The following is a 26,890-nucleotide window of genomic DNA, read 5'->3' on the forward strand; positions in this document are numbered from 1 at the left end:
TATTGAAAACTACAACTAGGATGCACGTAGGGCTGGGCGATATATCGATATACTCGATATATCGCGGGTTTGTCTCTGTGCGATATAGAAAATGACTATATAGTGATATTCGAGTATACGTTCTCACGCAGTTGCTTTTAGCTGCGGGCATTACATTACAGGCTTTTTTCACTCTTTCTTGTCTCTGCTTCTCACAGAGACTTAAATCAAGCGCACCTTCTTACATACGTCACATACTGTCGCGCGTGCAACGTCATACGCCCTCGCTGAGCAGAGAGGTAGCGGCATGGGTAACATTAGCTGTGATGCTAGCAGAGTGGTGCGAGTGGTAATACAATAGAAAGAAGGTGCGAATCTGGTAACAAATGAAGGAAGAATTCATTCCTAAGAAAAACAGCACAGGGTCCATCGTCTGGCGGTGGTTTGGCTTAAAGTGGGACGATGTCGAACAAGTAAGTGGCAAAAGCATTGTTACAAAAAGTAGCACCTACTGCTAATTTGTAGCATCATTTGAAAAGTCACCCGCTAGAGAATGAAGAGTGCTTGAAACTCTACATGTCAACATCTCCGTTCGGTGCAACACCAACAAAATGCCCAAGCAACCATTTCCACATCAACACCGTATGAAGAAAATAGTCAACAAAAGACATACACTATTTGATTTCCTATTATGCAGCTAATTTTTATTTGACAGTTATCTAAATATCTTGTGTGACATCATGCACAAAAGTGAACTTTATTTGTTTTAAACTATTGTAGTGGCGTTCTGTACAAAAAGTGCACTTTAATTTAGTGTTGTTTTGATATGTCATCTTAGTGACATCATGCACAAAAGTGCACTAATAGCTTGTTTTAAAATGTCTCTGAAAATCTTGCACTTTCTGTTTTGAAAATTACATGAATGTTTGTGCCACTGCTTAATAACTGTTTAAAAAATACAGTTTTGTATTTTCATTGTGGTTTCTCTCTCTGCATGAAAGTTTAAAATTAGCATATATTAATGCAGTATGAACAAGAATGTTTTAATGTAGACACATATAATCATCATACTGCTGTGATTATATGCATCAAGTGTTCATTCAAGGCTAAGGCAAAATATCGAGATATATATCGTGTATCGTGACATGGCTTAAAAATATCGAGATATTAATAAAAGGCCATATCGCCCAGCCCTAGATGCACGTTACAATCCCTCAGCCGGTGTCTAATAAGTACAATACGTACAACATTAACACTTTTTAGGGCGCAACAACAACACCGTAACTTATACACTACTGCCATCTAACGTCTTGGACTTGCAACTGTAATTGCAACTTAATGTCATACTTGCAAATGAGACTTAGTGTGAAATGTTATGTCATTAAATGTTATAATAAAACAATGTACAACAACTAGACAGCAGGTATCTAAATTAGCTCATGTTGGAATAAAAATTGGATTGTATTATCAAAACCAATATTTATTAACACATACAAAAGTACCAGAAATTGTTACCGCTGCGTACCAGTATCAATTCCCATGTACCGTATGTTCAAACGTGAACGGTACCCATCCCTACAAACATGCAATGATATATTAGATATTGGAAGAGTCTCACTTCCAGAATTGAAGTGTTTTGGCTTATCTTTGATTAAAAATCATGCACAGATTTTATTCATTTTCAGAGAGGTTATGGTTTGGTTACCAACAACATTTCAGAGTTAAGGGAGAAGAAAAAGATTTGCCTCCTTTTTCTCTTGATAAGTATCTGTCTCAATCTATTTTATAGCTTTTCAGGACCCGTGCCAGGACACAGAGGGGAAAGTCAGGTCTTGTAAGTAAATTTCAGTAAAATGGCAGGTACTTCTCATGAAAATCTAAAGTGACTTTTACAGGCTTACTGTCAAGGTCTATTACTTCATATAAAGGAAGGTCACCTAGTTCAGTTGGTTTTTCAACCAATTTTACACCTGGGTTCAAAATGAGAAGAAAACATGGTTCAATAGGTGATATATGTTTTTGATGAGGTGCAGGGGAGGGGTGTGATTAGGAGGGCAGGAGAACAAGGAGGCTTCTGGGATGGATGGAAATTCAGGTTGACATTCATTTGGGCTTGGCCAAGACTAATGTAACTATCTCCGTGGAAGATTCCGAGGGGCTTTTTTGGTGGATGAAACTGTGACAGGGGACACATTTGTAATGATTTTTCCTAAAGAAATGCATGGGTACTTCAATAAGTATAGTCTAACAAGATTTAACAGAAAAAGGGTGTCAAATATGCAGTTTTTAAGAAGTAAATACATCTTAGGCTTGATTGACTATGTTACAGATATATCAGTTAAATAATATGATTACCCAGATTTCCTATCTCAATGTAGTGCACTCATAGTGGTTATGGCTTTATGTTGTTGGGTTGGGGCGTTTGAATTTGTTTTGGCTTTTGTGATCGTGCTATACAGCAGCTGAAAATCGTTGTGTTGTGACGTTTACAATTGTTGTGACTTTCTTGGCCAACGTATTACAATGTAACAGGTCAAAGCACTGCTCATTTAACCTGGTTGCACTTAATTTTCCTATGTTAATATTGTATTATTTTGATGTTGAAAATCAATAGCAATCTATTGTTAAAATGTTGGATTGTGTACTTTTATTGAAAATGTCTTGAATATTGAAAATGCCTTGTTGATTCAACCTAAAGTGTTTATCCGAGTAAGCTTTAATGCATTGGCCATTAATTGTTGTTTACTTGCTTGTTTGTATCCATAATTAATGTATACCTAATTCCCTTACAATAAATAACAGTAATATTGGAGACTTCACCTGCAGTGTCAAGTATTCAGCAATCAACAAACAATAATAATACTAATGTGTTGTGTAAGTATTGACTCTCTGACAGTGTTACTTAAAACCAAAGATAATTATCTTTGTAAAGGCAGAACCTTTGACATATTATTCTATAGGATGCTGTTAGAATGTATAGGTGTACCTCCTGAAGTGATTTTTTTTTCTATTCACTTCAAATATGTCCCCTACCACTTCTTCATCCACCAAAAAAATCCTGTGACCAGCAAGTGTACAGTATATGCAATCAAAATGTAATCGATGAAAAATGTATGCATCTATCTTATAAAGAAATTCCAAGCAAGGTGAGTTCAAGGTGATTAAAAACGCTGTCAGGATGGTAGTTAAGATTAACTTAGCATGCTATTTGCTCTAAGTGCTATAGAACAATGTGATAAAGGGCTAGAATAGACAGGTCCTCTGTTTTCTTCTCATTAGCGAAGGCCGTTTCACACTCCACCCTTGACTGCCTCGTTATTCCTTTAATTAATCAGTTCTCATCAACCCTGCCCTCTCATTCTTCTAAAGGCTTTACATCATGCTATTTACTGCTTCAATTTTCTTCTAGCTACATTGCATGTGTTTCTTTTATAATTTTGGTGGGCTTTCACCACCCCCCCAAAAAGTCCTTGCATTCTCTGCTTGGGACCCATGTCTGATTATTATGCCATTAAGCCTCCACTCCTCTCATCTGAAAGAGCAGCAGAGTCCCTCTTCAATCTAAACAAGTCCAGGGTTTTCTTCCCCTCCTTTCCCTGAAATTACCCGGCGACGCGTGCCTGAGTTTCTAATTGGCATGCCCGTCCCTGGAGACGGCCCCCTCCCTTCTTCCTAATGAAAAGCCTCGGCCTTAATTACACTTTCCAAACGCTGATTGTTATTGACAAAACTCCTGTGGCTCGGACAAACGACGGCAGATTAGCTCCATTACAGGCAGCCCTCCAAGAAGGGAAAGAGAGGGATTTCAAATCGACAATGCAAAGTGAGGGGGTCTGGGGGTGGTGGGTAGGAGCTTTCAATTTCTTCCTCCATGTACCTTCCTCTTAATTGTTTAGGCCCATGCTTCACTTAAGACGTCTTTCTTCTCTCGATGCCTCTTTTCTGTTCCATTGTGTTAGCGGCGGTGTACTTTGAGTGAGGGGACAAAAGCCCAGTTATGTTACTTGGGAGAAAATTTTCATCTTTTGTCAATAGACAGGATTGCTGATGGCAGCAATGGTAAACATGAGGATTTGGCCTAATGCTTTTGTTTGCCTGCAAAAGGTACATAGACTGTCTAAAGCTGATAGGGATGCAAGGTCCAAAATCAACACCGCCCATCAAGACAGGCAGCCTGCTCATAATGGACGCCTCTCTATGCGAGTGCACATTTGCTAGTAGCAATATGTCACACTCATTTACCGATAACATCACAATTTTTCAATGGTCCACTGTATTTAATTTTATTTCACCTACTTTTTCCAAGACATGCAGTCCACTCTAAAGCTAGCTAGGTTTAGACCTGTACCGCTGATTTTTTATTTCCAGACTCTACTATATCTCCATCTTCATGATTAATCTGGAACAGAGCGCATGGTTTCACAGCGGGGTTTTTTTTCATTGCCTCTCTAATGAGAAGCTGTGATACATCATGCCTTGCAGATAGCCAGTTGGTCGCGCCCTGGTCCCCAGACACACACACACGCACAGGCTAAGAATAATAAAACATGTTTTGAGAAGCATCTGGGCAAAGAGTCCGTATGCTCCACCAAATCTGACTTCTGAGTGAGGCTGTCATTCCCACAATACGCCACCAACCATGGAACTCTCACTATGCCCCATGCAAAAACGATTTCTTTCCCGTAACTGGTTTTGTAAAAAACAGATGGAAAACAGGCATTGAAATATTCTGACATGATCCAAATGAAGGCAATTAAGGTTATTTGGTCGTTAGTGGCGTTTTCAGTACTTCTGTTTTAGTGTTTAAGGGTAAGATAGCAAGCAAAGTGTCTATCAGGGGTGTCAAACTCATTTTCATCGTGGGCCACATCGCAGTTGCGACTGCCCTCAATGGGCCACTTGTAACTACGGAACCATATAAATGTACAATCGCCACATAATACTATTACACAGCTTCCCCTTTCATTTGATTATGAACACCAACAAACTGATAGAAAAATTGCAATCAGAAGTCAAGGTGACAAGCAGGTACATTTCTTGTTCTGTTTTTTTAGCATAAAATGATGTGGCGGGCCTTGTGGGCCTTGCGTTTGACACATGAGGTGTACATACTCAAATATGAACTGCAGCATGTAGACAGCACTATAGACATGGACTAATGTATTGTATTATATAACATGAAAATGCTACAATATTCAGGTAATTGCTGCCAGTGTGTCAATCTCATCTCTTGATGGGGTTGATATTTTTACACAATGACTCTTTAAAAGTGGATATGTTTCAATGTCGTAATATTGGTTTGGAGAGCTGTGTCTTGTGTGGCAAAACATGGGTGAAATCACTAATGTGTTCAAGGGTTTGTTGGGGGAAGGAGAGAGGAGGAAAATACCTTGTATTGTCCTTTTAAAAAAGGCTTTGCAGGCCTCACAAGAGGCCACACCATAGTGATACCCCGAGGCTATATCTCCACAGACCAGGCACAGCCTCTTGGGGAGGGAGTTCAACATGTATTCGCACTTTATGGATGAGTCCTCCATGATGGTGCTGGAGCAGTCATCATAGCGCTTGCGGCAGGTGCCGGCTCCAAGCCCACCGGGGGTGAACATAGGGGGAGAGTCCAGGCCGTTGGAGTGGCTGTTCATGGTGCTCACATAGCCGCCACTAGCATCTGAGTTGCCGCTGGGACTGTGGTGGCTGACCGTGTCGATGACCGAAGATGGACTGGATGGCTCCGTTTTGATGTAGGACCCACAGCTGGAGGGTAGGTGCCGGTCATCAGCAGCCATTCTATTCAGAAGCCTATGGTAGGTAAGGAGAGAAATAAAGGGAGGAACAGAAAAGAGAACAGATACATAATTAGCCAGTGTTTTATGTAAACATCTGGATTATGTTGCAGTTTACTGCCATTACAATACGTATTTATTCTAAATGATATGCTATTTATTGTAGAGCTACTGAAAAAAATACCTGACTTCTTCTCAAAGACAAGATTTTTACAATAACAAAAAAAACAGTGACAGTGAAGAATACATTCACACACACACACACACACACACACACACACACACACACACACACACACACACACACACACACACACACACACACACACACACACACACACACACACACACACACACACACACACACACACACACACACCAACTGAAAAAGGGGGGATATTCATTGAGCAGAAAGTGGCGTGCACCTTGGATTGTCTCCTTCAGTCGGCACTGCAGTGAACCAAAAGGAAACATGACGGCAAGATATCGACTTTTCCTCCGTCTATTTAATAACAGTATTTTGGAGCACATGCAGCCCCATGCTGTACCGTGTGTCGGATAAAGTGCAGCATTTTGGCTGTGGACGTAGAATGTTCTGTAAAACCTGCCTTGCCCACAACAATCTATTCATGCCCTGTTCTGTGACCTTTAGCTGTGAACTAAAAGAACAACACAAAACAACTTAGCTCAAATCTTTTTTTCTTTTCTACCAGCAAACTGAATAAACTGCACCATGGTAGATGTGGATAACTCAATGGCTAACTGGAAGACTTAGTGCCCTCTTAAGGTGAAGGCAAAGTCACACAGTTGAGAACAGACCCACCCCCTTACGTTAGGTACTGTACCACGGAAGGGGTGAAAGGTCACATGCACTTGCCTGCATAAACAAAATTAAGCGTTGCATGCATTATGAAACATTTGAATGCACATGCTCCAAAATGTTAGCAATGCAGCCAAAGTTGACCATTAGCATATTGCCAACTAATGCTAATGTTTACATATTTGACATGTAAGACTACCAGATTCTAGCTGCCTGTTTGGGTGATATCTGTCAGTCTGTGAGTGTTCTTGTTCAGCCCAGGCTCCTTTCAGTTGGCCAAACTGCTTCTCCCTCTCTGAGGATGATTTAATTGTGAGGGTGGGTGACACAGGGGTTCAAGCCCAGGGGTCAGTGGGTCAACCTGATGTTCTCACCCTGGCTTCCTGGGCCCGTGGAGATGGGGGTCAGTGTGTCAAATTAAATCTCATTCCCGGGGTTTCTCTCCCTACTGTCATGTATATTCATTGGAGCTCCAGGTGCCTACCACTTCTGGAAATTCAAAAAAAGGTTAACTGCTAAAATAAATAATATAAAATGCCCCCTGTTAAAGCCATTGACCTTGTGGAATAAGCCCTTCAGCTAAGCACAACTCATTGTTCTTGTAATATAAAGTCTAAACTACCAACTTTAAAATGTTAGATATTTTAGCTTGGACTGAAAATAGACAAAACATTTTTTTTATTAGTGAATACCATTAAGGGAGGTTATTCAGATTTGCTGTATAAAACAGTCCATTTGTGCTCTTAAAAGTCCCTGCAGACAGAGATGGAAAAAGGGAATCAATTTCATGCCTTTCTAAAATAGAGCTTGCCGCTCTTGATAATAAATGCAGATTACATTCGTGTAAATTAATGCACGGCTCTGTGTTCATCTGCTTTATGTTCTCTGTTTCAGATGGATATGTGCACCTGTGAGATAGGGCACCTGCACTTGGCTTATTAAAGGCTATATATTAAAACGCAGGCGCACAAGATGGCTCCATTTAGCTTTTATTTCACAAATTCAGAGCAAGCCTAACCCTGGTTCAAAGGCCACCTTCAGGGTGACACTTAGCATAATTGCATAAGTGTCTTAACTGTTTCCCCTCCAGCTCAATGTGGCCATTTATTATAAATGTGCTGCTGAGAATCTCCTTAACTCATTCTGCTATGACACGTTATACCACTGCTATGCCTATGTTTTTAACAAGTCTGCCTATATTGATTAATGATACTGAAGCAATACTAACCACTTCAACCTGCAGTAATAATCAAACATTCTACACCAACAATGTCTATAAATATCTGCAAATGAGACCTTTCAAATGTAGTTGTATGAATACCAATGTATGGCAAAAAGTATTACTAACCATTAAATACTTTGACAGATGACACAATAGTCGCAATAAATATTTCAATATGTTGGACAGGTGAAGGAACAATCGGTAGAAAATGGATGGGTGGATGGAGGTGTTAATTAGTGGGTCTTTTACAATGTGGTGTCAAACCTACCATTCTATTTTATTTTATTACTCAAGGTAAGAGTATTCAATATTAAGTTCAGTTTCTGCCCAAAGGAGCAAAGCCTTTCCTAAATACATGTTTGCCTTTTCTCATTGTCCTTTTTCTGTTGCTCCTTCTTTTGTTCCCTTTGTGCAGATCAAAATTCATGCTGAGTAGAAGGAGAAAATTCTAACTGCACGGTCTGGTTTTATTGTGATTCTGCCTGCTCTTTCCAAGAACATTTTTAGATCCTTAATATAATTCACTTGGTGCTTCTGTGACCAGGATTAGTTGGCCTAATGATCTAACAGCTTATCTCACATACTCGCTTCTCAACATCTGAGGCTAACTAAAGAGCATCATTGCCCCTACATCTCAACACTCTCTTTGCCTGCTAGCAAAACTTGGACAACGACGTCTTCAGATTGCAGAACATCCAGGATGTAATTGAGCCAATTTGGAAGTGTTCGTGTGAAGAGCTTCTTCTTCACTTCAAGAGGATTGTGACATTTCCACTATAGCCAAAAATTCATGTGTAGAGCAAGCATTGCTAGCAAAAATGTGCTGGCGGCTTAGCTCACACAGTGAATACAATTATTGATGTCCTTTTCACACCAAAAACACGATTTTGACTATTTACTAACCTCATCCCAAGGTCCCCTGCTACCTCAGACTTAGTAAGGATAGGCAGTGGTGGTGGGGGTTGACACCTGCAGGCAGGGTGATGGTGGTATCAGATGCCCTAGTAGGGGCAGATCTGTCTAGAAGGCCCCAGGCATTGTGGCCTGATAAGCCACTGGACCTGGAGTCAGCGCGGGTAGGACAAACTCAATTAGCTCCTGAAAGACCGCCTCTCAGCCCAGCTCAGCCTCTCCAGCACAACCTGAGCCCACTGGCAGCCGCCAAGCTGACCTCTCCTCCAGGGGCCACTGCCACCTTTTGCCGCTTCAACACACAGCCAGGGACTCAACTGAAAAAAAGCAATGACTGGAGGAGGGTGCTGAAAAACTTTCTGACCGGAGAAGGCAATGATACACATGTAAAGAAGGTTGCAGAGTGTGTTCTCATGGGGGTAAACAAACAAGGAAAAGTACTTAGTACAGTCCTTGTAAAAAATTAATCTATGGATTATAACATACTCTGTAATCAACTTATGACTGGAAACCTCATTCTATGTTAATGACCATTAAGGTAATATGTGGTAAATGTACTCTTGGAGCAGGTGCTTTTTGCCATTGTTTGTTCTTATTGATCTAAATGTGTGTGTTTGCTGTGGACAAAATATGAACGCTGGAAACATTGTGGGGGGCATGGTGTGGGGTTTTCTTTGGTTTGGTTGGAGGCAAAGCTTTAGCACTCCCTGCGGACACATTTGAATTTATAATATTGAGGTTGCTAATTTTGGAGATTCTCAATCATTATACCTGCCGAGGCATTAAAGAGAGAGGTAAACAGTTGGACAATAAGGCGTGGGATGGGTTTCCTTGTTCATAGAATAATGACGGACAAATTGACAGCTATTTTTTGATGTGCAATCTGTACTGAAAAAGGAAGTCGAGGAGATGGAAAACAGGAAAAGACAGAAAACCAACGTAAGTGATATGTGACTAGAGTGTTTGTGGTGCCAAAATAGATTGAGTGGTCCTAATCAATAGTCTATAGGCTGAGGTCTCGTGCCTGGTTCCCATTGAGGGACTATGCCTGTACAATTAAGTCTCTCATTCTCCAGCATTGGATTATATTTAGCTGCTGCACAGCAGCGCTGATATCGTCTTTAAAAAGCAATGAGCTCACCCCCATATGACAACATGAGCCCCAAGCTCAGGCGGCACCATATGATAGCCCAGACCAAGAAGTACTGTAGATCACATCTATTGATTCTCCACCTCCCCCCACCTCTTGCTCCTTCCTGTTTGGGAGATGCTACTTGCAGGAAGGAGAAGGCCTCTTGTGATATAGGCACTACTGTTTGTCTGACGTAAACCGTCTGGGTCGCACAGGGCAGATCTAGTTCTTATAAGGGGCTGAGTTCAGGATGTTGATTGAAGAAAATGGCATGTTACAGAGATATCACCAGTGGGGGATGTGAGAGGGGTCATTAAGACTGACTAAACTGACTGACTTATTTTGCAAAGCAAAATGTACAATATATATGATTAGGACACACACGCGTGTTTGATTCTGGAAGTATGAACAAACACTTGTTGCCAGAAGTCAGACGGGCGGTTCTTTGGAAACGGAAATCAATGCGCAGAAGAAGTCAGCCCCAGAAATGATTAAAATGATCAAAATACGGTAAATATTGAACATATTACATATCGTTATGAACGTGTCTGTTACCACATGATATGTAGACTTGCAGTGTGGATATAAAATGCTGATGGAGGCTTTTGAGGTAGTCTTAGATGGCTTTAAAGGCTACAACGGTGACTCCCATTAGCCACATCTTCCAAGCATTTTTTTTCATCTTTAAAATTCGAATGATAAAAGAAAGATATATGTGTTCAAGGCTCTCATTATTGTGAACGATAGGCAAAATAAATAAAAAACCTGCAGTTCCCCTTTAAGTTTAGCCCTGCTTTAGGTACATTAGAGACTGGATGTACCCCGTATTTTGCGGACTATAAGCCGCATCCACAAAATATTACAGGAGGAAACTTTTTTTTTTCATTACACCACACCGGACTATAAACTGCAGCTTTACTGGTATGTTGTGAAATGAGATATTTACATAGAAAGTTATTGTAAATGTTTATTTACATACCTTAATTGTTTTCAAATACTGCCTGTAAAAAAGCGGTAACATTGCTGATAAAAAAACAAACAAACAGGAAAGTAATTGATATCTTTATTAATCCTTTATGAGAAAAATAAGATTGTCTCCTTTTTAATAAGGTTCAAGATGTTTTTCAGGATTCTTCTTCCTTGTACTTTGGAAACATTTAGCCGTTAGCAAAGAAAAACACATGGATTAGCCGCACCTTTGTATACGCCGCAGGGTTCAAAGCCTGGGAAAAAAGTAGCGACTTATAGCCTGGAAAATACGGTAATATTGTCATTTGATAGAAAGTTCCCATTATATGTGCTCTGTCACAATTTATTGACACAAACAACTACTGTAATTCATTATATATATATATATATATATATATATATATATATATATATATATATATATATATATATATATATATATATATATATATATATATATATATATACACACTACCGTTCAAAAGTTTGGGGTCACATTGAAATGTCCTTATTTTTGAAGGAAAAGCACTGTACTTTTTAATGAAGACAACTTTAAACTAGTCTTAACTTTAAAGAAATACACTCTATACATTGCTAATGTGGTAAATGACTATTCTAGCTGCAAATGTCTGGTTTTTGGTGCAATATCTACATAGGTGTATAGAGGCCCACTTCCAGCAACTATCACTCCAGTGTTCTAATGGTACAATGTGTTTGCTCATTGGCTCAGAAGGCTAATTGATGATTAGAAAACCCTTGTGCAATCATGTTCACACATCTGAAAACAGTTTAGCTCGTTACAGAAGCTACAAAACTGACCTTCCTTTGAGCAGATTGAGTTTCTGGAGCATCACATTTGTGGGGTCAATTAAACGCTCAAAATGGCCAGAAAAAGAGAACTTTCATCTGAAACTCGACAGTCTATTCTTGTTCTTAGAAATGAAGGCTATTAAACTTTTGAACGGTAGTATATATATATATATATATATATATATATATATATATATATATATATATATATATATATATATATATTTAATATATATATATATATATATATATATATATATATATATATATATATATATATATATATATATATATATATATATATATATATATATAAGGATTTATCTGCTTTCTGACAACTGGCACTGCATACTGCAGCAAAGTTTTTGACTGTTAATATTGTATATGTAGTTAAAATCGTTTTAAAAGCTTACCACACAGTTTGTAAACTAGCAAGGATGGTGATATATTTGATTACTAACTGGATAATTATTGTAGTAATGTATATTCTCTAACACAAGAATGTGTGAGTGTGTTCCTTTATTTGCACAACAGTTTTAATAACATATAAAGGAAATTTTATATAATTTAGCAAGTAAATCGGTCCAAATTAAACCTAAGATTATCATAGAAAAATAAATCCTTTGGTCAAACAATACAGAGAAAACAAACTTGTATGAATGCATGTCTTGTATATAAACTCTGATGTTGGGATGAACTGCCAATAATTATTACTTCAAATTAAAATTTGCGTAAAACCACGATTGATAACCGCACTTTGATAAACTCACAGACCAGTGATATAGCTAATTTCCTGGAAAAGCAAGCGCTAAATAGCTCAAATGCTAACATGAATACAAGACACATTAACGTCTTACCCCATTATAAATGTCATACGCCATTCTAAACTTGAATAATCACCATAATGTTTACGCTATTCAAATGTGTACATTGAACACGGACATATGGAGTAGACTAATCATCAGACAAACACAGGTGGGCCCCAAAATTTCTAGTAGCCCTCAATTTAATAAAAAAACGATTAATAATGTTGCTCTTCTGCACTTTAAAATACACCAAAATGCTTAATCAATCATGATCGTTTTGACTTCTCCCCCCTGGGAGCAGGTGGGTAAAGTATCTTGCCCAAGGGCACAACGAAAGAGACTAGGATGGCGGAAGCAATGATCGAACCTGGAACCCTCAAGTTGCTGGCATGACTGCTCTACCAACTGAGCCACGCCGCCCAATATGACTTCATACAATTTGCATAATCGGTGATGATAGATATATATTTTTTTAAAAGGCTAAAAAAACGTTGTACATACATTTAAAAACAAATGTGTGTTATTACTAATTAGTATTGGCATTATTTTAAACCTTTTTACTTTATTTTTTAATTATTGCTGCTTATTACTTATTACTTGCTCAGTGGCCTTGTGGTTAGAGTGTCCGCCCTGAGATCGGTAGGTCGTGAGTTCAAACCCCGGCCGAGTCATACCAAAGACTATAAAACTGGGACCAGTTACCTCCCTACTTGGCACTGAGCATCAATGGTTGGAATTGGGGGTTAAATCACCAAAATGATTCCCAGCGCGGCCACCGCTAGAACAAGGAGATGGGTCAAATTTCACCACACCTCGTGTGAGCGTGACTATCAGTGGTACTTTAACTTTAACCTTTTATTGTACTATGTACTTTGTTGAACATTTTTCAAGTTTTTAGAGACTTCTTTTATTCTTTTATTAACGTTTTCTTTATTGAAAACGACTTGCAACAAATCTAGCAATTGTTTCTGGTGTTATTGGAGTCCTGTGGCGGCTGCTGGTCTTTCAATTAGGTGAAGCTCATTTTCAGCTACTCTCTAAACACAAATACAGTCTCCAATTACAGATTAAAGGTATAAAGATGCCAGATTCGACAAAGAAAACGTCACCGACAGATTGTAAAATTCTTCATATTAACACAGAACAACAGAAAGAAAGTTGAAAAATGCTCTTGCAGTGGTTTATATTTCAAGATTGCTGATTCGCTCATTTTTTCTGTCAATCAAAATGGGATTCAGCCTCCGACAGATCATTCAATCATCATGCGGGAGCCCGTTGTCTAAGCCAGCCAAGGATGAACCCAATTCTCATTCACTTCCAGAGATGCTCAGGCGTCCATGGGCGGGACAAAGTCGAGCATTTATCCAATGACTGTCTAGACTATCTAATTTAAAAATAAATGATATTAAGATAGAAAGAGTGAATGAAATATAATTTATTGGAGTACTTTTAAAAAATTAACTCAGTTGGAAGCCCCATATAAACTTTATCAAGGAAAAGCTATGTAATACTCTTGCAATAATATATATGGTCAAATAACTGTTGAATAAAAAAAAACGTATAGATTTTATACTGTTCCCTGGTTCTCCCTTACATGACCTATGGCCTAGAAGTGTGGGGAAACCCCAATTTGTATAATTCAAGAATGAGTGATCCGCATTGTGAATGAAGTGGCTTACATAACACATAAATTAACCTTTCAATATGTTAAAAGCACTAAAATCGAAGGATTTGGTTGACAGCACAATGTATGTATAACATAAACAATAACAATTTACCAGTGTATTTTCAGGGATTGTTCCAATAACAAGACCGTGTTTCTAATTTTCGAAAGAAAGAAATGTTTAAAAAAACGTACGTTAAACAGCATTGTTGGGATTCATGTATGGAATAAGTTGGACTAATGTTCAGAATTGATGCCCAGGATGCAAAGTTATTATGATGGAGGTTTTTCCTAAACTTTTTTGTAACGAATGGAAAACAAAATATAAAATGTAAAACTGCATGCATAAGACATTGGTAGTTTTTTTTCTGTTTTTGTTTTGTAAATGCACTGTAAGTAAGCTTTTGCTTCTGCCTGTTCCATTTCAGACTACATGTTTAAAAAAATGTCCTCTCTTTATCTGTCAAATGCTGAATAAATTAAACCTGAAACCTAGTTTGGCTGCAGTAGAACAACCCACTATATTCTACCCCATTTATGTCAATAGACGCTCGGTTTCAACACTGTTTAATACATTGTGACGCTACCACAACGAATGAGAAGAAAGTTGCGTCAGCTGTCGCGAAAGCAGCTGATTCTTAGCAACATCCATCCATTCATCCATTTTCTATCGCTTGTCCCGTTTGCGGTCACGGGGGCTGCTGGAGCCTATCTCAGCTGCAACATTTGAAGTTGAATTTCTAGCACATTGTTAGTCAATGAAATTTAAACATAAAAGCACATATTTGACTCCTTTTTTTAATATTTTAGTTTAGTCCCCACTGTAGAGACTATACCCGTGTTTAAAGACTCTATACTTTTGTCGTTTCTTCACAGTAACCGTGATATGAAATGTTTATATCGATATATCCCTACTCATAAGAAGACAAGACATGGAACATATAGGTTGTTGTGTCAGAATTGAAGCGGTATTCCTGAATGTGTTTGTGTGCACGTGCGTGCAAACAGAAATAAATATTATTATCAAGGGTTGAGGCTATTTAACACAGTCCAATGTAAATCACAGGTTTCGACACAGAGACTGTGCTTACAGGGGGACAGAGGCATAGCGCCATGCATGAAATTACTTCATTAATCTTCTTCTGATAGGCTGTTCTTGTTTAGGAGGGAACTCTGCCTGCTCCAAACAAAGAGCCTGTCCTGTCTCCCCCATAAATTATCATTCCCATCAATAGAGGAGCCAAATACAAACAGACAAAACATTCAAAACTTGTACAAAATAAGCAACTTTATCAGAATTCCAGGAAAGTTTACACAATATGTGCAGTATACAGGTATTTGTGTGTGTTCGTAGTCAGTGTGGCCATTAGGCAGCATACTGGAGCATATTTATTATGTCAAAAAAGGACACTCGTATCAAGTCACACAAGGCAAATTACCGCTAAATAAATTGAGGATGCTTAAAAAGACCATTGCTATGATGATGTTGGCGGCTATGGCGGACACCGTCATAGCAATGGCCTCTGGCTTTTTACAAGCTCATCTTCACCAGCTGCCACATATTTCCCATAAATAGTGCCGGTAATAAAAAGGCGGGTAGACCTTACTGATTTATACGGAGGGGTCCGCCACCGCACCATTCAGGAATAATTAAACTTTGGGGATATTTCATGAATTAATGTGTCTCCTTCAGGGGGCAATCTAAACATACATTTCAGCGTGCGCCACGTCTGGTGTCTGTGGACGAGCAGTGAGGGGGTGAGGGCTGTGCCTCAGAGGGGCAGGTTCAACAACCAGCCACTCAATGTAACTATTTGATTGCACTTAGCGCTGTCACTGCCTTCTCCTAAGGAGGGATTTGAACGTGAGCGTGTTTTGTGAGTTGCATCCAAAAAGGTTGGGAGGTTAGAAGGCGAGATGACTGCAAAAACAAAGTTGTAAAAAGAGATCTGAAAAAGGTAAGTAAGTAAGCGGAACCGACATTAGACACTGATTATTTGACTGGTTTTATATCACAGGTGCTCAATGCATCAGTCTATTGTATTTTATTTAACAATTATTTTTAACCCTTAGTGTGTTTATGTACACACCGTCAAGTCACTTACTCACAGCTTTCTCAGTAGCCAAGTGAAACAGCACTTTGTGTAAAAGTTGTAACGGGTGCGAGGCTCACCCGGCCTGCACAGGAGACTTGGTGAAGCTGTCAGTGGGAATGGGAGCTTCTGCTGTGACGGGCGGTTTCAATATTGATTTCATAAATAAACAAAGCTCACCATCGATCCTAATGCTATTTTGCATTTCAATTACTGCTCAGAAACATAACCTTCAAACAACAGGTTGCTCAATACCAATAGCCTTCACCGATAAACACCCATATAGTTATATCGTGTTACATCACACTTGTCATCCAAGTGAGACAGAAATGATTGGAGATTTCGATGGGTGTAATATTTCAAACAATTTTTTTACATTCTGTGACAATTTTTTCTTCCAATTTCTGTCTTTTTTACAACTCTTCCTTGAGTTATTTTGGGAACTTATATAAGCCATGCGTGTGTGTTTGTGTGTAAATTAAGAGGAACCCTCCAATGTTGGAGCAACAGGAAGAAGTGCTGACGCGCTGCGTCAGTGATAGCACTCGGGTGCCACAAGGGCATAAGAGCCCACGTAGGCTAGCATTATCCTTCCAGACTAATGGACCTGGTTATTTTTAAACAGATTCTCATACTGCGGCGGAGTGTGCAAGGTTACCATGGATGAGAAATCAGGTGGGGCACGTGTGAAGACACTACGTGGTTTTGGTAACTATAGTAAGATGGTAGCAGGGTACCTAACTACTGAAATGTCTAACGGCCAACCATGGCACAAGGGCAACATGAAATAAAGATGTCCGCTAACATTAGCCAACCCATAGTATTGGCCAACATCAGTCTAAAAATAAGATATCGATTGTTTTTTCTGCCAATAATAATATTGAATCATTTATTGCCTCGATTTCGGCAGGCAAGTGATGACCTCATCAAATTGCGCTGTGCTCCGCAGAGCAATAAACTTGCTAGCTGAAGCGTAGAATGTCTGCAGTGTGGAATTTATTTCCAAGTTTTGACATTGGATTGTGAATATACAATTTGTAATGACTGTAAAGCGCTGGTTATGTGAGGGTTGAGTACTGTAATTCGTCTTCGTTCAATACTTCTAATCTATTATCACACCTTTGGAAGAATCACTCGGAGTCCCGCACAGCGTTTATTCAGCAAAATAATGACAAGCGACCAGCGGTATACTAAAAGAAAATAGACCCCGCTATACCCACTTTGTTTTTATACAAATGTTTTAGTCACATAGAATTGTGAAACCTGCTAAACTGTTTATTGTCAGCCTTATTTAATTAGATTCTTATGTGTGAATTTATTCAAAATCATTTGTTCATAATAGGAGAATATGTATTTTAGGCAACTATTGGTCATGATTTTTCTAATGACAATTCTAATGCTAAAATTAAATAATATTTTCATTTGTCTTATTTTGCACAAACAGTGTTTATTTATGAAATGCATCCAGTGACATCACAGTAAAAGAAGCATTCATGACACAAGATGTGACCTGACATTAATTTGAGGGAAGAGCTGCTGCAGATATTGATATTAGTTGATATCGGTAACGGAAATGAAGTGCTAGACGGTATCTGCATATCAGATGCCGGTAAGAAAGCCAATACCAGCATCTTTAGTTAAAATCTTCACATATTGGCTATGAATGGAAACATAAGATTTCTGAAGCGATCCCATTAACACTCTGTTTGCAAAAAATCCCTTTAAACATTTGTACACATCTTTAGTGTTCCAATGAGTTGTCTAAACACATAAAAGTATGTTTTAAATATACTTCTCCAGAAAGGGGTTGTATAAACAAAAGGATCAAGCCTGCACACTTGGCATGTCGAAGGGCAAAATCTCTAGAGCTAAAGAATATGGAGCATCTAAGAAGTGTTAATATACTCTACATCCCCATTTGGCCTGGGGACTTTCTCCCCTCTCCCCTCATCCAGTTCAAACTGAGTGACACATTTACAGTGAAAGTAATGATACTAGATACCAGAAATGAGAAGGCTCCAGCGTGGCCAGTGGACTCAGGAATCTCTCTAATGAATTGGACAACAAAGCCCTGTTGGTACAAGGAAGAAGTATTTAGAATGGGGTGACAGACTGAATTTATAGACATCACAGACGCCACAACGCCCCCTGAATGCAGGCGGCATGGGAAAAACGGGCCGTTTAGCTGGAGCGGCAACTTAAGAGGCCACGGACGCTCGCGGCTCCTAGCGGGGTGGCCATTCTCAACCGGTAGCCTCTTCTGGTAATGTATTCTGAAACCAAATTATCGTAAACTGATCCCATCTGGATAGTGTCTGTGCACGGCTGCTTTGGTTACCCACCAATGCCTCTACTCTGCGATAGCATCTCCATGAAGACAGCAAAAATCTGATTAGGCCAACAACAATGAAACACTTGGTCAAAGAGGAAAGAGCTTTTAACTTAAGATACACTAATGCAATTCCTTTGACTTGTTTTCTGAAACCTAATAGAAATCAAGTGGATGGACTCTTGCATGGGTGTTTGCAGATTCTAACACAGCAAGCTGGGAATAATGTCAAATAAATTAGAATCTAATCCATCATTGTGTGCTAACTTCTTACTGTGTCTCTAAAGAAATACATGAAAAGGGTCTGAATTCATGAGGGAGAATTGGATACCCGAATTAACTGTTTAAAGCAGTGGCAACGCTGAGATACAGGAACGCCAGACTGTTAAAGGAACATTTTAGAAGCAGAGAAAAGCCACATGCGGACTGGCACTCAGCTGCATGTGTTGAGCAGCACTATTTAGAAACAGTTCAACCATTCGCAAGCAGAATCCCCCAAAAAATGTCCGGCAAATTAAAGCAAAATATAGAAATACATAATTGCAACTTCCATGTTGTTCTTAATAATTTCAATGTGCAAACATTTGTTCTACCCTGAAGGCAGTTTAGGCAGTGACGAGGTCCTCATCATTAATCTATAAAGTGATACAAAAGTGATTTTACAATGTTACTAATTTCATTACATGGGGACCATATATCCCCTCATTCCTCACATCCACCTTTCAGCCTAATGTGTGTGTTTGTAAGATTGTTTTAAAGTTTCATAAAAAGGGGTCTGCTTCTGAACTTAAATTAATCACCTCAATCCAAATAAAAAATACTAGACGCAAATTAGTGTCTAGTTTTATGGGGTACAAATGACATGTGATAAAAGCTATTTTTTGCCTGTACACCTGTTTAGAATTTGACTTACACATGTACATTTAATTAATCACCTAACTAGTTAAAACAACTGCAGGCTTACATATTAAATTGAAATTGTAATGATAAAAAAAAAAAATCAATGTGAGCACAAACATCACTAGATATGTTGAAATACAGTCATTTAAAAAAAAAACATGCTAACACTAACATTGTGAATAAAAATCTGTTTTAATTCACATCACATCTGTATTGAAATTGTGTCAGTAAAAAGTTGAGCTAAAAAAAGGTTTACCAATGCTTTACTTAAATAGCCATACTGATATTGAATTTAAAGTAGGCCTATATACAAAAATGTGAACTGTAATGTTTCTGCTGATGTGTTTTATGTTATATTTGTCTTTAAAAAATACATGAACCATTTGGACGTAACCACACACTGTATCTGCTCTAAAGCAGAAAGTACTTTTGACTTGTGTTATGTGTGATTTTATTACACCTGACAAAAACAATTTCTTAAAGGAAAGATTATTGCACATACATTATTTATAATATAGTCGTATGATTGCAATGACAACTTTAAATGTTCTGTGATTAACAAAAAAACATGAGTTTAAAAAGGAAACAGCTGTTCCATTTTGCTTTTATTTTTGTAACCATAATGTCAATATTTGATTCTTTCAAAATGTGTAATTCATGAAAACAAATAATGCAATTAATTATGGTAACAATAAATAATACAACATGAAAACATATTTTATTAGAATTGTGAATAGCTAAGTTTAGAAAAGTGCAGTTCAAATTAGAACCAAACATAAATAATTTAATTTCATTAACTGAGTAAGGTGTCAAGCAAATGTAATTTTCTTTTTTACAGTAAGCAAGTCTAACGTTCGGACATTTCAAACATCTGTGTGAAACAAAACCACTTGTTGAATTTATTATACAACATTTAAATTGTGCTTTTACATGTGATTCAATTACATTTCTAAAAATAAATAATTGTTGCATATAATATAAAATGATAAAAAAAAAAAAAAAAAAGGGATATACACGTGTATCTCCCTTTTTTTTTTTTTTTTTGACTGTTGTCAAATCAGGTACTGAGCTGAGGTGGCCAGCTTGTTTGGTGTGCCGCTGCTGGGACAGAGCAGTCAGCCTCTGGGTCTTTTCATTCATCCTTTCCTGGCATCACATATTTATCTTCTACATAGAATTACATTTATTCCCGCACTAAAGTATTTTTCTCACACGTCCCGGGCGACCGTGCATATAAACTCATCAGCAATCGACTCTTGAAGTAACTGGACAGGTGCGACAGTGTAATTCCAGGGAGACAATATAAGTTGAACTGGAGCAAACTGATTGATCGTCCGCATTCTGAATGGATTGTAAAAGATGTGCTTGCTCAATGAATATACACCCATACATATAGTTTCTCCTGCTTTGTTGCTTTAAACAATGACAAGTCAATCCTACATCACTGAAATATGAGCAAACTTGGAACAGTAATTCACTCCTAAACAGGAAAAGTTCATAAGAATTGACGGAAAAGAAAAAGAACACAGACAACACAATGCCAAACAAAAAGTAAATGAGTAATGAAAGACACCAACAAGATTACACAGAGTTAAAATGAAAAGTGAAAGAAAGGAAAGGAAGAAAGAGAAAGCACCTACTGGTTATGATAGCTGAGAGGGTCTGGAAGACAAAGTTCTGAAATGTCCATCAGTCCAGTTTTAGCATTCCAGGAATGAGAGGAAGAGGAAAGAGGAAACAATTGAGACCGGCTTCTTCTCCCAACTGACAGCGGAGTACCCTCAGAGACGTTGCTGTTGAAAACCCCTTCCAGCAGTGCTTCCGCCAGCCTGCACAGGTATGTTGGACTCTGATGGACTGAGTGGCTGCGCGCGTGTGTGAGGGAACATGTGCGTTGTGTATGTGTTTATGTAGAGATGTGTGGAAAGAAGAGTGTGTCGTTGAGTGTATGAGAGTGCATCTGAGTGTATGACAGAGAGGGAGGGGGGGCAAATAAGGGGAGGGACAGACAGAGATGCAAAAGGGGGGGTGAGCGAGAGAGAAAAAGAGAGAGAGAGAGAGAGAGAGGAGGGAAACACAGGCAGTGGCGGGATGAGCGCTGGGATGGAGAGCGTGAGCGAGCGAGAGGAATGACTCTTTCCACAGGCGGGATAGGGCTCTTTAAGACTCAAGGGCTTGATGAATATGGAACAGCTGCTGTTGGCTGGCTCCGAAGGGGAGGACTTAAAGCAACAGAGGGGCCGGCAGAGCGCCGGTGAAGAAGGTTCCAAAATGCTGGCCCTCACTCACCCTCCAACCGATGCATGCACACGACAAGCTTTCAGCTCACACCTAGAACACATCACATGTCGAGCTCTTAAAACTTTTACAACAAAGTCTAGCAAGATGATAACTGAAACTACGAGTAAACTAAAAAGCTACTTGATAAATCTTCAATCCATCCATCCATCCATTTTCTACCACTTGTCTCTCTTGATGTTGCGGGGGTGCTGCAGCCTATCCCAGCTCCACGGAAAGCAGGGTACACCCTGGACATGCGCGGGGAGGGTCTGGCGAGCGTCTGAAGATGCTACCGCACATTGCAGACACCAACCCCCCGCCACATTCGCCTTCAAGCACAGCCGACGTGTCCTAGCCGCGGAAGGGGGCAGGTGGAGGTATATAGGCCTCCTTATTAACCACAGCCAACAAACTGCCGCTGCTAACCGCTAAGGCTAACAAATACAGTTCAGCTTAAACTCTTGCTGGCAACAGACACCGTCTTTTAAAGGCACATACACACACACTGCTTTAACAAACTTCTTTCAACTGCTTATGACATATATTTCATACATTTTTCAAAATAACGCATTAATTACTTTCCCTAGTAATTACATTTATTAAAGAGTAATTCCATTAGTAATCAAACTACCTTTTTGGTTATGTAACAAATAACAATAATGAATTACTTTTTAAAAGTAATTTTCAGAACACTGGTAGTAACAGTAATGTGGTAAGTTTGAACTAAACACGTTGCAGGTTTTGTTTAAAATACCGATATACAAACCCCGTTTCCATATGAGTTGGGAAATTGTGTTAGATGTAAATATAAACGGAATACAATAATTTGAAAATCATTTTCAACCCATATTCAGTTGAATATGCTACAAAGACCACATATTTGATGTTCAAACTGATAAACTTTTTTTTTTGCAAATAATCATTAACTTTAGAATTTTATGCCAGCAAAACATGACAAAGAAGTTGGGAAAGGTGGCAATAAATACTGATAAAGTTGAGGAATGCTCATCAAACACTTATTTGGAACATCCCACAGGTGAACAGGCAAATTGGGAACAGGTGGGTGCCATGATTGGGTATAAAAGTACATTCCATGAAATGCTCAGTCACTCACAAACAAGGATGGGGCGAGGGTCACCACTTTGTCAACAAATGTGTGAGCAAATTGTTGAACAGTTTAAGAAAAACCTTCCACAACCAGCTATTGCAAGGAATTTAGGGATTTCACCATCTACGGTCCGTAATACCATCAAAGGGTTCAGAGAATCTGGAGAAATCACTGTATGTAAGCAGCTAAGCCCGTGACCTTCGATCCCTCAGGCTGTACTGCATCAACAAGCGACATCAGTGTGTAAAGGATATCACCACATGGGCTCAGGAACACTTCAGAAACCCACTGTCAGTAACTACAGTTGGTCGCTACATCTGTAAGTGCAAGTTAAAACTCTCCTATGCAAGACGAAAACCGTTTATCAACAACACCCAGAAACGTTGTCGGCTTCGCTGGGCCTGAGCTCATCTAAGATGGACTGATACAAAGTGGATAAGTGTTCTGTGGTCTGACGAGTCCACATTTCAAATTGTTTTTGGAAACTGTGGACATCGTGTCCTCCGGACCAAAACGGAAAAAAAAACATCCTGATTGTTACAGGCGCAAAGTTGAAAAGCCAGCATCTGTGATGGTATGGGGGTGTATTAGTGCCCAAGACATGGATAACTTACACATCTGTGAAGGCGCCATTAATGCTGAAAGGTAGATACAGGTTTTGGAGCAACATATGTTGCCATCCAAGCAACGTTACCATGGACGGCCCTGCTTATTTCAGCAAGACAATGCCAAGCCACGTGTTGTATCAACGTGGCTTCATAGTAAAAGAGTGCGGGTACTAGACTGGCCTGCATGTAGTCCAGACCTGTCTCCCATTGAAAATCTGTGGCGCATTATGAAGCCTAAAATACCACAACGGCGACCCCCGGACTGTTGAACAACTTAAGCTGTACATCAAGCAAGAATGGGAAAGAATTCCACCTGAGAAGCTTAAAAAATGTGTCTCCTCAGTTCCCAAACGTTTACTGAGTGTTGTTAAAAGGAAATGCCATGTAACACAGTGGTGAACATGCCCTTTCCCAACTACTTTGGCATGTGTTGCAGCCATGAAATTCTAAGTTAATTATTATTTGCAAAAAAAAAAAAAACTTTATGAGTTTGAACATCAAATATCTTGTCTTTGTAGTGCATTCAATTGAATATGGCTTGAAAAGGATATGCAAATCATTGTATTCCGTTTATATTTACATCTAACACAATTTCCCAACTCATATGGAAACAGGGTTTGTATATCGTACACCGCGATTTGGCCTAAAAATAGTGGGACATCAGTTTTGGTCCATATGGACCAGCCCTACTCCTGCAGTTGTTTGAATTTTGTCATTATCCACTGAGACATTAAGGACAATGTCAATGAATCGTCTTTACCACATTGTTACCAGAATTAGGAAATAATCTTGTATTTGCACTTGTCAGATAGCAGATCCTTAAGAAAATTGAGGTTCACTAACAATCTTGTTTTCTTTCAGACTTACTCCAAACGAGCCGTTTGGAATTTGAAACTTAAGTGACATATTTTGCCTTACTTACGTCAGCGGATATCTCCATGTATGGTAGAAATTTACCCGAAGGGCTTTGCGTGAGTCCGCCATTTTTATTTAGTTGTAGTTTAAAGTTGTAGTCAATGATTTTGTTATTTTTCTCTATCCTCTTGTTGTGGGGCAGACGGCTATAACATTCGCATGCATGCTAAAATCCTCCGCTGTTGCCATTTTTTATTTAAAAAAAGTAGCGTTTAGTTCTTTGTTATTTCAGTAGACTCGATATGGAAGTGCTAAACACTACAACATGGCTGACGGGGTGAAGACACAGTTGAAGGGGGTTTGGTCTGAAGGAGGGCTTTGGCACGAAAAATAAGGCGCATTAGGAAAGAGACATTCAGAAAGCAGTTTGAAGAAAGATCTGTAAAACTAAATCTACGAACCACCAGTACATGTTATGTAGACACAAGGAAGTGTTTTAAACATAGAAAAAAAATTATATTACCCCTGAAATGAAAATTAAAGCAGTGTAACTTGAAACAACAGCTCAGAACTTTACAGAGCAATCCAGCTCCTACAAACCTGATAATTACAGTTAAAAAGCTGCAATATGCATCTCTAAAAGTGTCACCAAATGCGGGTGTATAGCACATTAAAAAGCCTCGACACGCAGCCTCAGCCACAGTATGGATGCTACACCAAGCAGTCGAGTGCATTTGCGGCACTTCACTTTCAAAATGCAATAGCTTTCAAACCACTAAGGACAGTTAATGTATTTATTGAGCTGTGTTGCTGGCTCCATGTGCTGGTGTTACATGTGAGAGAGCATTGTGAACCTTTCACCACCTGCGAGAGATGATCTCGAGCTATAACTCATATTCTGCAGGGCCCATCATCTTCTAAAGCAGCAGAAAATCCAGCTCTGCTACTCTAACCCCAGCTTTAGAAGCGCCTGTGTTTCAGTGTTGATCAAGCTCAGTAAGAATGCAGAGAATGCAGATAGCATTTCACAGTCAGCCAGGGTCGTTGTGTTATTGTATCCCAACATTATAGGAGCATAACTTATGGCACTTTTTAGGTAGAGAAAAAAATGAATAACTCGAACTGATTCCAATTCATTGTGGATGAGTAGTCCCAGCACAGATGACTGCACAGTAGCTTGGAAGTGGAAATAAGACTAGAGGATTCATGCAGCGGTTGTGCTGGATGCAAAGCAGGAACAGAATAACCCCCGGAGAGGAATCCTGTTCCATTCATCGGCTCACGTTTCTATAATCAATGCAAAAACTTCACGCAATCCCTATTGATCACCACAGGCCTATCGATGTGCAACAATAGTGTCCCCACTGTGGCACAGATTACAAAAGCATCTGTTCTACTTTTTTGGGAGAAAAACAAGTGAAATCCAATTAAGACTGGTGCCAAATCCAGCACCTGTCAGCCTAATACCTAGGATTGGAATACAAACATTGTCAAACATGGTTGTAAGAATCCAATAAGACACTACTCTTCATTCAGGGATGAAAATAAAACAGAGGGTGCAAAGCCTATGATGCAATGCTTTCCAGTGAGATGTGTTGTTTTAAATTGGGCTTGAAGTCCAACAACCATGCAGGACCCTCGGAGGAAGTGGTGCCACTGTCATGACACACAATAGCATCAGTCTACCTGACCCGCCTATTCCCGATCACCTTGGTAAGTGCCTCCGTGTGACAAACGTCATATCTTGCATGTTTTTATTTGGCTTGCCAAAGCTTTTAAGTGACATCCTGACTTGAGCATCGGGCCGTGTGAGCTATGAAAGCCCCCGCCGAAAGCTGCTATCGCTCCTCCTTATCAGCTCTGTTATGAAAAATCAGAGGATGTGACACTTGATTTGACAGAGAAGGATCTGATAGAAATAAAGAATAGAGCTGCGTGAGGCCGGCACTCCATCACACGGCATGAAAAGTTAAAGCAGTAATAGGAGTAGGACAGCGGCTGATTATGTAATCTGTTAGATTTGTTGCATACCTACATAAAAATACATTTGCCAGAGGGGAAATTAAACTAATGTTTATTAATATTCATATAACAATGGAAAATCATGGATATACACACACACACACATATATATATATATATATATATATATATATATATATATATATATATATATATATATATATATATATATATATATATATATATATATAATTTAAACTAGTACAACAAAACTTCATGTGTGTACAGTATATACTGTATGTATATGGAAGTAAATAACAAAAATGTTTTCCATAAGTTTCGATTAGCTAACTAAGGTGTGTGCACTAGCTAGTGTAATTTAGACACAGGTGCGTCATTTTAGTTCGGAAAAGGTATGGGGAATAGTTTAAAGGGTGAACAATAATTCAATAACTTGCCTCAAAGCAATAAAAGAGTTGAAAAAGGTAAGCTTAGTAACAATTAAAGTACCTCTCTTCATGGCAATGTCCGAGTGACAACCGTACTGCCGCGTCGCTGTGGTACAGTAGTAGTGGATGTCCAGGTTGTTGTGATGGCTCTGTGTTTCCGGTACACGCCGTATAACTGTCACCCGCCACAGCCTCACTGGCAACTCCGCC

At 39.0% G+C, this 26,890-nt stretch overlaps 1 protein-coding gene across 5 annotated transcripts in view; it reads right to left on the minus strand.

Moving 5' to 3' along the window:
* esrrb (estrogen-related receptor beta) overlaps positions 1-26,859 on the minus strand; it is an 84,443-nt gene extending 57,584 nt beyond the window's left edge. Inside the window, exons 1-3 of one of the 5 annotated variants that reach the window (XM_062042033.1) lie at positions 26,742-26,823; positions 18,192-18,260; positions 5,369-5,778 (exon numbers count right to left, since the gene is read on the minus strand). In XM_062042033.1, the coding sequence (XP_061898017.1) occupies positions 5,369-5,765 (397 nt within the window). In that variant the 5' untranslated portion in view covers positions 5,766-5,778; positions 18,192-18,260; positions 26,742-26,823. Of the gene's footprint in view, positions 1-5,368; positions 5,779-18,191; positions 18,261-21,058; positions 21,444-26,741 lie in introns of those variants that run through there. The other 4 variants (XM_062042029.1, XM_062042030.1, XM_062042032.1 and 1 more) reach the window with 4 other exon arrangements.
* Positions 26,860-26,890: the final 31 nt, after the last annotated feature.

The sequence above is a fragment of the Entelurus aequoreus genome, linkage group LG03 (genome assembly GCF_033978785.1).
Source record: "Entelurus aequoreus isolate RoL-2023_Sb linkage group LG03, RoL_Eaeq_v1.1, whole genome shotgun sequence".
In the NCBI taxonomy this organism is placed as follows: Eukaryota; Metazoa; Chordata; class Actinopteri; order Syngnathiformes; family Syngnathidae; genus Entelurus; species Entelurus aequoreus.